The following is a 17873-nucleotide window of genomic DNA, read 5'->3' on the forward strand; positions in this document are numbered from 1 at the left end:
GCAAAGCAGTTTTTTCCTGTGCCGTTACTTTCTTTAGGTCACTTGGTGTTTATGATACCGTGGTCTTCTGCAGGAGAGACTTTGATAAAATGGGAGCAAAATCGAATAGTTGGGAAGGAAGCCTGGCAGGCTTGGTCAGTGGGATGGCAAGCTGGTAATAGGAGTACTCGATGTTTTTTTCTCTGCTCTGGAGAGGACTGTGTTTTGTATAAATATTTCACTTCTGGGCATTTGCTGTTGGTATACACTGCTGTGTCATCGTTGCATCGTGCTAAGGATTTTGCTGCCCATATCTTAGAAATGCAGTAAGAGATTCTAGCAAGTAACATCTGTTTTACTGTAAATTTTGTAATTGAACAGCTTTTCCAAGCTTGCTATTTTTTCTAATTAACTGGATGTAGAAATTTTTTACACAGTTCCTTTTTTTCCAACCCTCCCCCAGTTTCACTTTCATTTTTCATAGAGCTCGGGTTGGGAGGAACCTCAGAGACCTCTGGTTCCAAGCCCCTGCCATAGGCAGAGACACCACCCACTAGATCAGGTTGCTCAGGGCCTTGTTCAACCTGGCCTTAAACACCTCCAGGGATGGGGCATCCACAACCTCTCTGGGCAACCTGTGCCAGTGCCTCACCATGCTCTGAGTGAAAAATTTCCTCCAAGCATCTAATCTAAATCTCCTCTCCCACAGTTGCCCTTCTGGGCTGCAAGCATGCACTGCTGGCTCACGTTGAGCTTTTTGTCCACTAAAACTCCCCAACTCTTTCTCTACAGGGCTGCTCTCAGTGAGTTCTTCTCCCAGTCTGTCCTCCTGTCTGGGATTGCCCCGACCCCGGTGCAGCACCCTGTGCTTGTTGAGCCTCATTCAGTTCACATGGGCCTACTTGTCAAGCTTTTCATCCACTATTTTTCTACTACTTCATTTGTAGCTTACTGTAGACATCTGAATTCTAGCAGTGTACCATGGAAACCATAAAATTTACCTTGAAGAGCTGCTAAACATCTGCTCTGCAAACTTAAATGCTTCGGTTTATTTTCAGCATAGCCTGTTTGGGCATTGATTTTCCTTCTGATACTTTTTCAGACCATATAGCTTTGCTTTATCTACATCATTTTTTGTTGCTGACTTGTAGAAAAGCATTTGGTGTGGTACACTAGACTCTTTTTTTTTCCTTGCAGAACAGAAGCCAGGCATATCATTCAGTAACTAGGTGCAGTGTGTTTGATAAGATACCACTGGGTCGTGGGGGAAAAGAAGATTTGTGACATGACCGTTTGCTCTGTAAATCCTTAAATCTGTTAGTATTATGATTTTAAGAGGGATTTGGGTACTGGTTATGGACCAGAACTGAACAGTAATAGAAAACCTCACAAATATGGAGCAAAAAGGAGTCCTTGCCACAGCTGCAAAGCAGTGTTTTTAATACAAAATTGTTAATGCTCTTGAGTAGCCTGTAGCAAGCTCAGAAGGGACAGGGTGTGTACAAGTGCTAGCACTCAAATTGATTAATCTTTTCCAGGCCCGAGTCTGGCTATTTGGCATAAATTTTGTCTTCGAACATGAAACGCAAACGTTTGGTAAATACTCTCTTAATTACATTTTTCCCCCTTCCTCCACAGGAAGAAGAATGCCAACACGAATATGAACTGAACCATTTCCTGCACTTTTCACGGTGCCTGGGTGCTCACATCAGATGGTTAGAGACAGAGACTTGTCTCTTGCCAAACTGCTTCCTCGGACAAGATGAAGCCAAGGAAGAGCTTTCTGATGCACTGGAGTCACAGTGACTGCTGCCCAATTTAAAATCAATGTGAGACTGCGCTCCAGCTGCCTGGCGAGATGAAAGAAGTGGTGTTGTGGTCGCCCGAAGAGGTGACAAACTGGCTAACAGAAAATGCTGTGCCGGAGTATTGTGAGCCGTTGAAGAGCTTCACTGGACAGGATTTGATCAACCTGACGGAGGAGGATTTCAAGAAGACACCTCTTTCCCGGGTGTCTTCCGACAGTGGACAGCGGCTATTGCACATGATTGAGACCTTAAAAATGGCTCATCACATCGAGGCTCACAAAAACGGGCACATCAATGGGCACATCCGCGTCAGCATGAGCAATGCCACACATGAAAATGGCTTTAGTAGTAAAATGAAGCTGAACGGGGTGCCAAATGGGTATAAGAAGGAGATGATAAAGATCCCCATGCCAGAGCCAGAGCGCTCACAGTATCCCATGGAATGGGGGAAGACTTTCCTGGCTTTTATTTATGCACTTTTTTGTTTCATCTTTACCACAGTGACTATCTCAGTTGTTCATGAAAGAGTGCCTCCCAAGGAGGTGCAGCCTCCCCTACCAGATGCATTTTTTGATCGTTTTGATCGGGTGCAATGGGCCTTTTCTATTTGTGAAATTAACGGCATGATCCTTGTAGGACTCTGGTTTGTTCAGTGGCTGCTGTTAAAATACAAGTAAGTAATATCTTCGGAAACCAAGTGCTCGTGTACATACTTGTGACGGCTTTTGGAGGTCAGACACTGGTTTACTCTTTTTACTGGTTTTACTCTTTTTACTACTTTTTTCTCTTTGCTGAAAGTTATGCAAGACAGATATAGTTTGCTTTCCATCCTGATGGGTGTGCTGGAAGGGATTTAATTGCCATGGTTCTTTCCTTATGACATTTTACTTGGTAGGTAGCAGTGAAACTCAGTAGGCCTGTTTTGGGGCTGGCAGTCACTTCCAAGTCGAACTTGCAGCCCTTTACAATGGGTGGTCTCACTGTTTCTGCAGAACTGCCCTACGTTACCCCAGAATTCAGCAACTTACTGGCAGCCATCACTTAGTGAATCTCATGCGGCTACAGCTGCTTGCCTGGAGAGTGGTTTCCTATGGAAACACCCTATCCTGTGGCCAATGCAGCTCTAAATGTATATTTGGGATGTTTTACTGCTGATGTGAATTGCTTCCTCTCTTAATGCCGCTCAATAAAGATATGTTCTCATTCATTTGGGTCATACAAGCTATTTCTTCTAAAGCAATCCTTTGTAATTACTAAAGGGTGTGTGTCAGCAGAAATTAACTTACAATATTTTCTTTGTAAGATGAAAGGCAGTAACTTTATCCCCTGCTTTGATTGGAAAATTAGTGACCAATCTAAGTTAATGGAGGGGTGTGGGGCATGAAATCCCTTTTAATGTCTTCAGCACTAAATCTGAGCAGGCTTTTGTATTCTAATCCTTAAATTTCATGTAATCAACTTCATGGGTAATGTTAGTTGAGTTGTTTGTGTACTTCTGACCTGTAAAGCGTGGGAATATTTGTAAAGGAATTCAGTATCCACAGGTGCAAGTTGATATAGATGAATAAGTCATGAATTTCAAAAGCATCAAGAAGAGAAAAGTAACTAGCTTGTGTGTTTTATTTACCTTTGCGTGTTGTATTTGCATTGAGTAACCTCCTTTTTCTTTTTCCTCTCTTTTTTTTTTTTTCCTTCTAGGTCTATAATTAGCAGAAGATTTTTCTGTATAGTTGGCACACTATATTTGTATCGGTGTATTACAATGTATGTAACTACACTCCCAGTACCTGGCATGCATTTCAAGTGTTCTCCAAAGGTAAACTTCGTCTTGCTACTTTTCTTTATTTTAATCTTATTGTTTTCCCCTTGTCTTGCTGATACCAAAACCGTGAGCAGTCCTTTCACAGTGATTGCTACTAATTTGAAATACCAACTTGGCATCACAGGGAGACTTCCATCTGCAGATCATCAGCTTCCCTCTTGGCTAAGGTGCTGACAATTTGCTTTTGGGCAGGGCAAGCATTTTCATCCTTCAAAAAGTGTAAATCTATGTAATTTCTCTAGGAGTTGGAACTGATTTGTATGTTCAGCATTTTTTTGTCTCCACTGAAGCGGTCAAAGGTTGCTACCTACAGAAGTTCCATATGTGACACATTTCTAAACACTTCAGTGTGTCAAATCTGATTATGATTTGTACTTGAAATTGACCCAAAGAGACTTTTTAAGGCAAGTTTCATATGAAAAACTCTCCCCTTTGCTGCTATTTGCCCCTGCATATATTGCAATTGCGTTAGTGCAAACACTTGGCCCCTTCCTCCTTGAACTAGCTCTGTTTGTTGTGCCAAAAAATAAAACAGTCTTAAGAAAACCATGGCTGAAACCAAGTTACTGAGATGGAGTTGTTTAGACAAATCTCTTTCAGTCAGTGTTGAAGGGTAATTCATGGTAATTCATGAAACAAGGAGTGTTGTTGTATCCTCAGTAAGTTTGCAGATGACACCAAGTTGGGGGGATGTGTTGATCTGCTCGAGGGTAGGAGGGCTCTGCAGAGGAATCTGGATAAGCTGGATTGAGGCCAACTGTACAAGGTTCAGCAAGGCCAAGTGCCGGCTCCTGCACTTTGGTCACAACAACCCCATGCAACACTACAGGCTTGGGGCAGGGTGGCTGGAAAGCTGTGCAGAGGAAAAGGACCTGGGGGTGTTGGTCGATGCTCGCCTGAACATGAGCCGGCAGCGTGCCCAGGTGGCCAAGAAGGCCAACGGCATCCTGGTTGTATCAGGACTAGTGCAGCCAGCAGGACCAGGGAGGTGATCGTCCTCCTGTACTCTGCTCTGGTGAGGCCGCACCTCGAGTACTGTGTTCAGCTTTGGGCCCCTCACTACAAGAAGGTCATCGAGGCCCTGGAGTATGTCCAGAAAAGGGCTACGAAGCTGGTGAAGGGCCTGGCACACAAGTCCTGTGCGGAGTGGCTGAGGGCACTGGGGTTGTTTAGTCTGGAGAAGAGGAGGCTCAGGGGAGATCTTATTGACCTTATTACAATTACCTTAAAGGAGGTTGTAGTGAGGTGGGGATCAGGCTCTTGTCCCAAGAGCAAGTGATGAGATGAGGGGAAAGGGCCTCAAGTTGTGCCAGGGGAGGTTTAGGTTGGGTATTAGGAGTTTTTCAGTCTTTGCGGAGAGAGTTGTGTGGTATTGGAACAGGCTGCCCAGGGAAGTGGTTGAGTCACCACCCCTGGTGGTCTTCAGGAAACATGTAGCTCTAGAACTCAGTAACATGGTTTAGTGGTGAACTTGTCGGTACCATGTTAAGGGTTGGACTAGATGATCTTAGAGTTCTTTTCCAACCTGAATGATTTGGTGATTCCATGATCCATCTCTCTCACACAGGCACAGGAAACAAGGTTTGTGTATTAGACACACATGTTCTTTCTCCGTAGCAGTTCATTTCCTTGCCCCTTCTACGTAAGTTATAGCACAGACAGGAGAAAGGGGGGGGACGGGGGCTAATTTCTGTGAAACATCTAAACATCTTCAGCATGCACAGTTCAGCAGGTTTGTGTGCACAGCCATGAATTAGATGACAGGTAGCAAAGTCATAAATCAAGATCGTGTTTTGGCTTGATACACGTGCTGTCACAACTTTGTTGAAGATTGCTGGTACATACAAGCCTGTGGGACAAACAGAGCTGAAACGCTCGGGTTCCTCAGGGAAGTAAAGCCAACAAACGTGCTGTATTGTTTGTTTGACGGCCCAGAGGATTTGCCAAGCCACATGTGGCTTCTTGAGGGACCTAAGTCTTTTGTAAAGAAAAGTGAGGGGGAGAGGAGGCAACATTGTATTTGATCAGTCAGCTATTATGAAACTTAAAAAAACACACAGGGAGCAAAGTGAGTAAATCTGCCATTTTTGTAAATTTACAGCATTGGCAAGTAGTTCTCATTACTCAAGTAAAGACAAGCCAATGTTGTGTCCTTCTATTGCCCTGCTCAAAAAGATCAGCTGGGCTTTCTTGAAAGCTATAAATACAGTGGTGGGAAAAAACTTCTCAACACCTTACTGAGCTGCAGGGGATTGTGAAGAGCAGTTTTGGGGAGCATTTTTAAGTTTTGTAAGGAACTGCAAGCAGGAAATATTTAAATGCTACAAAAGCTTTGGTAGATCTGTCCAAAAAGTACAATTTCCCATTGTTAAAGCAAGAAGGAGCTTTAAAACAAAGGAGGAAGATACCTGCAATGGCCAGTCGGGGGTTCTATGTTCTCGTCTGGCTGTTGAGTGGTTGCTGTGGACGATAAAATGAGGTAAGGATCCAGCACACTGAGTGCACTGATCCATTTGGCTGCCTCCTTTGAGCTCAGATGGTTCCTGCTTCCTGCTGGGTCCCGGAGGTGCTTAGCACATCCTGGTTGGGCTTTTCCCACAGCGCACATTTTTGTGGATTTGTTTAACAGTTGGGCTGGTGTTAGAGCTGGAAGCAGCAAAAGCAAGGTCTGGGGATGCTGCCGACTGCCTGTAGGGCACTTGGTAGGAAGGAAAGGGGCAAGAAGATCTTGGTTTGCTTCGATTTGGCTTTCCAAAGGCAAATCAGAGGTTTTCAGCAACACATTCTGAGCCAACATGGTGTGTTGGAGGTTGTTCAGAGCATATCCCTTGGGTGTGAGGAACGTCCGTGTTGCTCGTGTGGATCGTGTGAATGGAAGCCCTTGCAGAATTGGCACCGTGTGCTGACAAACACCATTTCTTGTTCTTTTGCAATGTGAGGTGGAAAGAAATGATTTTGAAGGCTTTTCAAGGCAGGGCAGGGGATGCCATAGATGTTGAAGTGAGTGAGATGCTCTATTTTGTGTGTTAAATGTGACGTTAGGCAGCTGGATGTACAGGTTGGGCAGTTCATCTTATTTTCTGTTGGATTATCATCTGTAGGGCTTGTGTTGTTATGAACAAGATCAGTTAAATAAAGTTTGATTTATTTGAAGTGCTTTGCCTCTTGAACAGAAGGGAAAACAGATGTTTAAAGAACATGACAAATTTCTAACTATAGCCTATAAAAATATAGGAATATTTTTAACCCCTTTTCTTTTTGTGAAACTGGATTTTTGAGACTGTATTACAGAATTCCTAGGTTTTCCAATAGTCATTATTTTGATCCTCACTGCACATATGTGGCATCTCCCAAGGATATAATGAATAAAAAGTCTGAACCTATTACCTCTGCTTGAAGATTCCTGCTAAAATATTTTCCCGCACAGCCATGAACTTTAGCAAAGGCTTTAGCAAAGACCTCAGATAAAGATTATGCCATGGTAGCAGTAATAAGTATTTATGAATAACAGAAAACAATTTTTGCTCACCTGCCTGTTTTACCATAAGTGTGGAACTCTTGAGTGTAGGCACGGACAGGAGTTTAACACTTCTTGGACCGTTCTTCTGATTCAGTATTATACTGAAAAATGCCATGTTTTTCATCGCAACCAAAAGTGACCAGGTAAAGGGATTTTTTACACATGTGCGTACTTCCATAAATATCTATATGTGTAAATAATATTTCCTTCTTCATTCTATTCTGTGAGTGCAGGAGAAAACAGTAATCCTTCAGGTGATTATATTTATAGGGAATTGTAACAATTTCTTTGATTCCCTATCTTGGGAATACTTCAAATAAAATAATACTCGAAACAAATGAATGCAGGTGTGTGCAGCCTGTACTCATGTGAAGACTCGCTATAATGCATGCAAAGGATCATTAAAAAAAAAAAGTCTCATTTCCAGTCTTTTTTCTTTTCCTCTGGAAATATATTGTTGGCTTTTGGGAAAGGTGGTAGGATTTACTGAATAAAAAGCAACGCAAAAAGAGAGAATAAGAGAGAGACAAAGTTGCTGGCTAATGCCATGCTTTAAATTTAGGGAAGTTACTGCTGATATGTTACCACACGTTTGTGTTTCACTCTTTCACCAGCTTTTTGGAGACTGGGAATCTCATCTGCGAAGGATAATGAAACTGATTGCTGGTGGAGGATTGTCCATCACAGGATCCCACAACATGTGCGGTGACTATCTGTACAGCGGTCACACCGTCATATTAACTCTTACATACTTATTTATCAAAGAATGTAAGTTTGTCACTGTTCATGGTGAATTTCCTGTTGTATAAATTATCTGCTTATTAAAGCATTATTATGATTAGTAAATACAATTAAAGTAAAAATGCACCCCTTTCAATTTAAAGAAAAGTAACACTACTTCAAGGACATAGGCCTTACTGAAAAAGAAAACTTTGGAGACAAAGCTAAACGCTTTACTATGTAGATGACTGAATTATGCATTTTATTTCAAAACTATTTTCTTTAAAATATAGTTTATACTTTCACTGCACCCTGCCTGATGAATGGTACTTTAACTATGTATCTCCTTGTCTAGAGAGAGATAGATGCCATGCTAAATGCAAGGTTGCTCATTTTGCAAGAATTAATGCATACATTTATCTCCTATGAAAAGCAGGAGGAATGGATTGTCAGCTATATAGAGTCAATATTGAAGTACAAAACAGTTGATGCTACAGACCAGAATACGTTAGATTTTTATGTCAGGCGTCTTTCTCAAAGATTTCATAACCTTTCTATTTTCCAAGTATCTTATTAAATTGTTCTCGTGGGTAGAGTCACACCCTAAGAGAATGATGCTTCTTTTGTGATCTCAGCATTCCTGCTCTTAATCTTAATGCTGGCATCGCACTATCCACTCAGGATTGCAGGCTGTGTCCTCTGCTGATTACAGCAGTAGTCTTGAGCACCAATAACATTACACTTTGAAATAATCATTGCTTGTGCTTCTTTACAGATTCCCCACGGCGACTCTGGTGGTATCACTGGCTTTGCTGGACGCTCAGCATGGTTGGGATGTTCTGCATCCTCCTTGCTCATGACCACTACACTGTGGACGTGGTGGTGGCTTACTACATCACTACAAGACTTTTCTGGTGGTATCACACGATGGCCAACCAGCAAGTGAGTTTCTCCCAGTCTCTGGATCCACATGGCTCTGCTTGCTGTAGCGTGGCAGTGGGTGAATATCCACACTTTGCCTTGAGCCTTTCTGCAGAAGTAGGAATGGACAAGCACCCATCTCTTGTGAAGCACCCTGCTCTTCCCCCTTTACTTTGGGCTTGCAGGAAAGAAGAAGCGTCATTGGTTGGGTTCATCTTGTGCCTTGACCGCAAAAAATATCTGAAGGTGTTCCTGCAGGCAGGCAAGCAGGCCTACCTCCTTTGGCTGTGTAACCTCATTTTTTTGAAGTCTCTCTGAATTTGGGCTGAAGAGGAGGTTTTGTTGTATTAGAGCAAACCATTTAGAAGTGGTACTTCTTTAAGCTACCTGGGTACCAGAATACCTTGTATTCTGTTGTGTGCCCTTTATTTGAGTGATAGGTCTCTTGAAGAACAGTATGAGGCTTCACAAAGAATGAACCAGTTTTTCAAAGTGTTTCCAAGTGGGTAAGTTCGCTCCTCTAACCAAGGGAAATACTTTCCTTTTGGAGGATGGTGGGTGAGAGCCCAGGCTGCTCCTGTCCTAAGGTCTGTGCCTGAGAAGACATGAAAAATGGGGTGATGGGGGAAATACTGAGAAGAAGGAGCTGCTTAGGAGGAGATGCATCACATGATGGGAGATAACAAATTATGTTTTTTACAACACTGAAATACTTGATCAGAGAGCAGCCGTAAGTGATACGAAGGTCTAAATGAGGTCTTGTGCCATTTTCTTTGTTCTTACTTTCCTGTCAGTGAACTGGATGAGCTAGTGAAAAGATGAGCTTACCATTGCCTAAGACTGTGAGCAAAAATGCACAATTCTGTTATCTGTGGAGAGGACACATAGTGAGTTAAGAGAAACTTAAGATAACTTCTCTTAGGTCTGTAACAACAAATCAGTGTCCAAGTATTTTTTTTTCTGCACAACATGGAGAAGATATTTTGCTTGCCTGTTGCATATGAGTCCAGTTTATTATGCTTGATAAAAGCCTCCTGTGATGGTAGGAAGTTAGTTAATATTATGGCAGTGATGATTTTTAGTTCATACCAGGGTCGTCTAGCTACCATGTCATATATTATTCCTGTGGCTTTGATTCTGCTTGAAGCAGTACCCCACAGTCAAGCCTTGTTGTAGATTTCTCCCTCCAAATGCGTGATTGCAAAGAATGCAGCTTAATGTTTAGCCAGTTCAGGACCTGCTGTGTTTGACAGCAGTCTGTGTTTAAACTTCCTATCTGTTGTCATATAGCACTGGACTGAGTTCCATGCCTCAGATTTGCTCCTGTGCTCTGTCAGAATGACAGTGCTGAGTGGCCATGTTTCCAAGCTGGAAGCTGCTGAAGCCAGAGTTACCCTGAGTGCTAATGAGGACTTGCTTCAGAAAAACTCTTCGCCTTCATGTATAGAAATGTACCTGTTTCATTGCATGGTGTGACTCACAGAAGATGGCTCAGCATTGCTTCCCTAATCTGCTGGGATGTTGGGAAATGCCAATCCCTGGCTCCTTACCTGGGCCTAGTGCCTTACTTTGTGTCCTAGTGCCTCTTCCTGGTGCTGCTCCACGTGCAGAGGCCTGTGGCTTGTGATTGACCTTAAAATTGAAAGCAGAAGTAACCCCAGCATTAAAGACAATTGTTTTTTTTACATGTGAGTTTATAACACGGAAAGAAAGCTTGGTATACAAGTCCTGTGTTTACACTTCCCAGTGGGCCGATACAGCTCTTCCCTGTTCTGTCATAACAAACGTGCAGCGAGGTAGTTGCATGACTTCCTCACCCACTCCTTTTGTCTCAGCTGTGGCTTGCTTTTGCTAGGAGAAGCAAATGGGTGGGTGGATGTGGTTTGAGAGCATGCGGAGGCTGGGGCAGGGTTCGCTCCCTCCTCTGGATGGGTTGAGGTGCCTTGCTCACTGGTGTGCATGCACACAAGTGGACTTGCAAAGGATACTGGAGCTACAGATGATTTCAAGTATAATTATGGAAACAGCCATGCTTTGGGGTGGGTCTTTTCCATTTCCAACAGAGAAGTGAGATTGACCTTTCTTGCCCATCACTTTTTTCCAATGGGGCTGTTTAGCAGCTGAGGACTTGGAAATGATGGTGAGCCTTACTTCAGAGCAACTGGTCATGTGTGCAGGAAGGCTGTGGAAAAGTATCTTGGCTCCTCTTGATCTTTGTCCATGTAGATTTGTTTGGCGTGTAGATTTGTTTGACATACCAAGAGATTTTTGGAAACAGCTGTAAGCAGAATGCCACTGATGTATGGTAGAAATCAACATGCAGTGAAGTCATGCAAGTGGTGTGCTCTCTTGTAATTCTTTTTTTTTTTTTTTCCCTAATTATCTTTCTGCAGGTGCTAAAAGAAGCTTCCCAAACCAACCTCCTTGCGAGGGTCTGGTGGTACAAGCCCTTCCAGTACTTCGAAAAGAATGTCCAAGGAATTGTACCTCGCTCCTACCACTGGCCCTTCCCCTGGCCGGTGCTGCATCGAGGCAGGCAGGTGAAATACAGCCGTCTGGTGAATGACACATAACAGTGTGTTGATGGACAAAATGGGGGGGAAAAGGACCTGTCCCAAGTGCTAAGAACTCCATACAAGAAGATGCCATAAAAAAAAAAAATCAACCCCTCCCTAACCCTTTCTTTTAACAGTTACCTTGACTTAATCTATTCAGTTACCTGGTAAGCACTGTGATCTTTTTTTCTCTCCAAAGGATCTGCGTTGGACAACAATAAAGAAAATTTAACTTATCATGCACTGTTACACATTTCTTGTTAATAGATTTGGGATTTTCATTACCCATCACCATGTTCCTTTGTATATGATGCGAGAGCATAAATGAAATCTTTTCTATCATAAGTTCTGGTCTTTCCAGTCACGTCTGGGAATAATGCATATTATTTTCTTGGGAAAACATACTTTTCATATCTCTTGCCCCAAAGATTGGGCTGTAAGCCATTTTCTAGCAAATGACTATATGAAGGTTTCTGAATACCTGCCTTGGGGTAAAATCAAGAAATCTTTCTACCTGTTGCACCGTGATACAAATAAGACGATAGACACAGGAAGGTTTGGTAATCTGGATTTTGTAGAATCTGCAGTGACTGTGTCAAAAAGTGTGCAAAAAAAAAAAGTTGTAAAGTGATTTTCTAAGTATTTCCTAACTTTATTTTTCAAAATGTGTATGAAAATTAAATTTAAAAAGATTTTTACATGTCGGAGAATAGAGAGTTAAAATTTAACGAAAATGCTTCTTGGGAGAGAGAGATTTGTCTATGTTTCTAGTGCCTTTCTTGTCTTGATTGTATGGTTAGTAGGCAGTCTTAAATGTTTTTATTTAAAATAAAGTATTCCATGAAAGCAGAATTATATATACTGTAATTACTAATTTTTGCATTTATAGCTAAATTAAACTGGAAATTTGCTTATAATGTTGAAATTGCCATGTCTAGGGAAAAACCAAATAAAAAGGGTCAGATCTTGTTCACACATTGTGGGCAGATCATACTAAATATATCACTTTATTGTCTACTTGGTAGCTGTATTTTAAAAAGAAAACAGCCATGAATTCCTGTTTTTAAGAATTTTACAAATGATCACTGAGTGAACTAGGAGTGGTTTCTCCATCCCGTATTGAGATGTTGTTGAAAAACAACAAAGATATTCTATTTCTTTAAAATATTTGTGCAGAAACTGCATGTAATTATAAGTTTCACTCCTACCATACATACTGTATGTCTGGGGAAGTATTCTATCCTAATCTTGCCAATGTGCAGAACAAAATAGTTTTTTTAAGAATGATGAAGAGAAAATATATATATAAATATATATATATATATCCATTCTGTATTTTACGTGAAGCAGAGTTATCTTCTGTAGGGTTTTTGTGTATTCACAAGGTGATATTTGTATTGTAAAACAACAATGGTGAAGGAAAATAAAAAGGCTTTTGAAAAATGTAGTTTCCTTTATCTTCTTAATATTAATTTTAAATTTAAAGTTGGGTTTATTCTTCTTAACTTTGCCTTTAATTTTACATGTTATTGCACTGTAGGCCATCAAATTTGGACTGTATGGAAACTGCATTGATTTTGAATTGCTGTTCACCTTTGGCAAATCAGTGCCTTATCTGAAGTAAATGCTATGCAATAGATTCTGAACGTTTGGGAGCTGGGAGCAGATCTGAGAAGCCTTCCTTGGAACCATCACCAGGGCTTGAAAAATCTACCCCAAAACTGCTGGGATGGAGCACATTGCAGGGTAAACACCCATAACCCCAGGAGCTACCAATCTTGTTGCTTTAACTGAAAAAAAAAAAAAGTCAAATTTATGTGAGTACATTATGGTGAAATTGGTGAAAGTGTCATTTTTTAATTTTATTTTTTGATGATTTCTCTCTACTTCTCTGCCCTGTTTCTCAGCCTCAGCCTAAGACCGCCTTGAAGAATCAATCCCGTGTTCTGCTGCTTTGCCTTGCTGTTGCTTGGGATGCTAGACAAGACTAACCCATTTCTTACCACTTCGCCCTGGGAGGGATTTCCTCATGTCCCACATTTCTTTGCAAAACCCTTTGCAACAGCATTTGCAGAGCTGTCTGCGAATTTCAGGGATTAGCTCCGCATGCTTTGCCTTGAGTTGAGAGTTATCTTTGCAACTATGTGGTTGAAAGCTGAGTTTAAAAAAGCTAACCCATCCAGAGATGATTGCTTGAGAGACTTCAGGCTCCCAGACATAAATGAATGAGTAGATTTTTCAAGACCTGGCATCACGCACATCAAAACCATTGACATAAGTAAATGTATGGATATATGCACATGACATTAAATGGAATCTGCTGAATTCTGCATTGTAGTGTCTGACTTACTGCATGGATCTGGCTAAACATGGTTTCATTTTTTCACAGAAGAGCTGTGCTGTAATAAAGCATGCTGTCTTGAGAATAACTGGGCAGGCAGTGACATTAAGCTCAGCAATACGGCATAGCTCTTGTCACTGCCAAGTCTGGAGGAGGGGACCAAGGGAATAGATAGAGGACAAAATTCTGCGTCAGTGCTAACTGCAGGCTGCGGTGCTCGTGCTGCCTTGTTCCTCTCCTTCCAGTCAGTAGCAGTGAATATATGCTCAGCAGTGCCAGCTGTTTAAGGTGGGCAGTGGCTTGCGATGGCGCTAACGTTGCGGGTGGTGGAGTGCAGCTGCTTGTTGTTCAGCATTTCAGTAATGATTGGGGATCTCACATTTCCCACCGTCAGAACACCAGCTGCGTTTCCCCCAGGTTACTCAGGTATGATGCTTGTACCCTGATGCTGCTGCCTTCACTCCCTGAAGGAGCGTAGCCAAGAGGTGCTGCTGGAGGCTTCTAACACCCTCTGGAGCAGGGTATTTCTGGGGTAAGCTTCTTGGGCAACATCCAGGGGCAATCCTGTCCCCATCCCGAGGCTGAACCACCACTTGCTCATCCCCTTGGTCTGGGATGCCCCATCCCAGTTTAGTTTTCAGTCCTTGCAGGTGGGGAAAGTTTTGAGACCTGTAAAATACAGAGAGGGAAGGTTCTTGAGGAGCACAGGCCAAGCAAGGGCAACAACCACTTGTCTTTTTTGTTCTCTGCAAAGAGCAATTATTGCCCATCAAACTCAGCCCTCCTGCTTTGACTTGGGGGCGGCTGCACCCCTTGCCCTTTGCTTGTCCTTGTTCTGGTGGCAGGGTATTGGAGTGTTCCCCAAGGACGAGCCACCACGAGTTACTGCTCCAGCAGCTTTCCCAGTCTGATTCAGCAGCTGTTGGAGCAAACATTCACGTATGTATTTGCAGGAAGGATTTGTGGCTTCCTATTACTATTTCCTAGGGACTGCTTCCAGACCCCACCTACCAGCAGAGACAAACCCTCCATGTGGTGCAGCGTGGTGTTCCCATGCATCTCAAGAATACGCATTGCAAAAAATCAACACCAATTTTCTTACACCAATTTTCTTCCAAATGCCCAGCATTTGGAAGTCTAGCAAGTTTTGGGAGCAGGCAGGAACCCCCCGACTTGGTTGCAGGTGGTTTTCAGCAGCAGCTCTGGACCTGGTGGTTCACGTCACTGGCAGGCAGTTGGTCTGTAATGGGCGTAGAGCAGCCCAGCCTCTATCTTCTGCCCAATTTTTTCAGAGACAGCTGGAGTTAGCTTGGGAAGGATCTGCCCCATTCCGCCGTGTCATTTTTTCTGTCCCCAGGCTCGGGGAGCAAGAAGAGTTTCCCAGAAAGGCTTTCCCAATCTTGGGCTGCAGCTCTTTTGCTTTGCACGTGCTGCTTGGCTTGTCCTCTGAGTGGCTCCTGCCTGGTGCTCTCCTGCATCCCAGGTAAGGGCCGTGCCTGTGTGGCTGCTGCTCTGCAGCTTTGAGCAAAACAGCCCGGGGCAAGGGAACGACTGATAAATGCTGGTTTGGGTGCAAATGTGGATGTTTGTTGACTTTTGTTGTCACCAAAGTGTTTGTTTTCTTACAAATGCTTCCAAATATGACCAGACACCATGTGAATTTGTTGCAGGTTGGTGAAGGGCTCGAGGGGAAGCGAGGGCTGGTGGGGGGGGAATGTGCTTTGTCCAGGAGAGCACAGGCTGAAGCTAAAATTAGCTGCTGCCTGGTTTCTTCCAATGTCTCCTCCACTCCTAAGCACGAAGAAGGCTGCCAGCTGCCCTGGCTTCCTCCACTCAGGAGCTACCATGGGCTCCAACCCACCCCAGGCTGCTCCCAGCCCCATCAGCCTGATGGGGACAGCTTCTGCAAGAGCTTTCCCACAGTCTGCCTTCACCCCTGTTAGAAACAAAGCCCTTCATTCAAAGTTTTCCCCACGTAATGATTCAATGCATCTGCCTCCCCAGACTTTGCAAAGCAGCCGCTGAGCTGAGGGGTCTCTCCCTTGGATGCTCTGGGTGACTTTTGGGAATTGCTTCTGCTCAGGCTTTGCCACTGGTTGCTTGCGGCAGCAGTGGTCACTGGTCACCGTGGCACAATCTTGTGGTTCATCGCAATGGCCTCAAAGCAGTAAAAGGTTGTTCTACAGGTTGTTAAAGGAATGAGAAATAGGTTTGGTGCCTTCAGCTCGGAGCATGCAGCACAAGGTAACCTCCACAAGCCCTCCAGATGGTGTTTCAAAGCTTTGTCTGCATTACCATAATTGCACATTTCCTTTTTCCCTGGAAGTAAGACATGCTAGCAAACAAGTCACTTGAACAATTGGTTTTCATTATTTTTAGCTCATCTTGGCTTCTTGTATGTGGAACAGGTCAAGCAGCCAGAGCTGTGAGTCTGAGCGCAGGAAAGAGATTAGCGTGCGCTTGCCCACGTAGTTGTTGTTGTGGTGGGTGGCTGAGCCTCTGCCAGTGCTTATTTTTACTCTCCCACTTAATATTTTATAGACTTAAAGGACAACAGAGGGAGAAGGAGCTCAGTTACCTGTTTCTCTGTCCTGATCTCTCCCCGTTGGCTAGAAGATGCAGCTCCATATAAGAAGTGAGAGATGCTGCGATTTTATTTTTCAGCCTTGCCACGTATTTCCACGCATTGCCTGCATTTTGATGGAGCAATTGAAACGCACCTCCCAGTTTCATCTTGCAACTAGATTACCTTTGGGGGTGGGGAGGCATTAAATCCAGGATTAAATTTTTTGGAGGAGATTTCGATAACCTGCTGCAGTCACTAGCTTTGTGCTGCTTTCCCCACTCTGTTCTCCCCACCTGTGCGTGGAAGGGATGACTTGTCTGTGCTTCGTGCCCTTCCATGGCTGGGCCTTCTTCTGCCTTTTAGCTGATGGAAACCTCAGCCAGGGTAGGGGACAGTAAGTGGGATGCTTTGGCTTTGAAACCAACAGCATAGTGTATGAAACAGGGAATGGGCGTTTGGCTCTTTGCTGCTGCTTTAAATGATCTCTGGCAAAATATTTTCTGTTCTTGGTGACATCTGAGGCTTTAAGCTACTTGCATTTAATCTGCAGATGGATTTAAAGCACGTGATCTTAAGGATTTTGAGGTGTTCCCTTGTTCAAAAAATGACCTAGAAAGCAGCAAAAATTGCCAGGACTCGGTTGTCTGGAAGTGCAGGAGGGCACCCCTAGCTGTCTCCCAGAGGGAAACGTGCTGCTTGCTGCCACAAGTAGGCCCAATCCTGCTCCTGGGAGCAGTTTTCAGCTACGGAGCCTACCTCCAGCCTGGCCAGCAGAGTTCCCACAGCACACAGCTCCTGTGGGCAGGGGGAGGCATTTCCACAGCCAAACCCAATGGGACAAGCTGTCCTGGCAAAGGGGTGGCAGAAGTGACTTCACCAGGGCAGCTTGTCCTCTGTGTTCCAGTTTCCCAAATAAATAGTTTCTGGTGAAACTCATGAATTACTGTGTTGGCCCCTGGAGGCAGAAGATGCTCCAGAAGGAAATCATTGCATGTCCAAGGCATTGGACAACCAGCCAGGGAGCTTGCGGAGGATCTCTCGCTCCCACCTAGTGCTTTCTGTGTCAGTCCGGAGTCGCCTGCTGCCATGTGCCAGCCTGATGGGGGGGCTGTACTCAAGCATGGCCATGATTTCCATGACTTCACCCCAAACCTCAGCCCTTCACCCGATGGAGCTACCTGCTGCTGCCCAGAGCAGGTGTGAGTGTTTTGACCAGGAAAGACGGGAAGGAAAATCCATGTGGCACTGCCTGAGTCGCGCCCCGGCGTGTCCTTGTCAAAGCCCCAAACGGTTTTTGCTGATGTCTCTGTGTGGAAATGTTATCTCCTGCCATCAGGATCCTCCCACGTCCGTATCAAAAGGACTTTGGCCATTCCTTGTTAAATAAACATAATTATGTAAAAGGCTTCATAATTGCTTTCTCCTCTTCACAGCCAGGATCCCAGGCTGTGAACATCTTGGGTCTGTATGAATAGCACACACAGACTGGGAGCTGGTGCTCAATTCATTTCTCTGCTACAGAAACCTGCCAGGGTTTAGCAAACAGGCTTGAAAGGAAGTTTCCATTCTCCAAGTACCAAGGCCTGTGGTGTGCCCGGCCTTGTTGGAGAATTGCCCACAGCTGTGGGGTATCTTCTGTGG

General features: G+C 43.8%; 2 protein-coding genes across 20 annotated transcripts in view; both read left to right on the top strand.

Annotated features, from left to right (window-relative positions):
* The window catches only part of SGMS1 (sphingomyelin synthase 1), an 87342-nt gene extending 75561 nt beyond the window's left edge, over positions 1-11781 (top strand). For all 19 annotated transcript variants that reach the window (XM_035565416.2, XM_035566154.2, XM_035566282.2 and 16 more), the window contains 5 exons: positions 1618-2460; positions 3486-3603; positions 7744-7897; positions 8625-8791; positions 11164-11781. In XM_035565416.2, the coding sequence (XP_035421309.1) occupies positions 1838-2460; positions 3486-3603; positions 7744-7897; positions 8625-8791; positions 11164-11343 (1242 nt within the window). In that variant the 5' untranslated portion in view covers positions 1618-1837 and the 3' untranslated portion in view covers positions 11344-11781. The remainder of the gene's footprint in view (positions 1-1617; positions 2461-3485; positions 3604-7743; positions 7898-8624; positions 8792-11163) is intronic.
* A 138-nt stretch (positions 11782-11919) lies between these two features.
* LOC118257323 (putative neutral ceramidase C) overlaps positions 11920-17873 on the top strand; it is a 32380-nt gene continuing 26426 nt past the window's right edge. The window contains exon 1 of the mRNA XM_050711862.1: positions 11920-13142. The gene's annotated coding sequence lies outside the window, so the exon portion shown is untranslated. The remainder of the gene's footprint in view (positions 13143-17873) is intronic.

The sequence above is a fragment of the Cygnus atratus genome, chromosome 7, assembly GCF_013377495.2.
Source record: "Cygnus atratus isolate AKBS03 ecotype Queensland, Australia chromosome 7, CAtr_DNAZoo_HiC_assembly, whole genome shotgun sequence".
Taxonomy (NCBI): domain Eukaryota; kingdom Metazoa; phylum Chordata; class Aves; order Anseriformes; family Anatidae; genus Cygnus; species Cygnus atratus.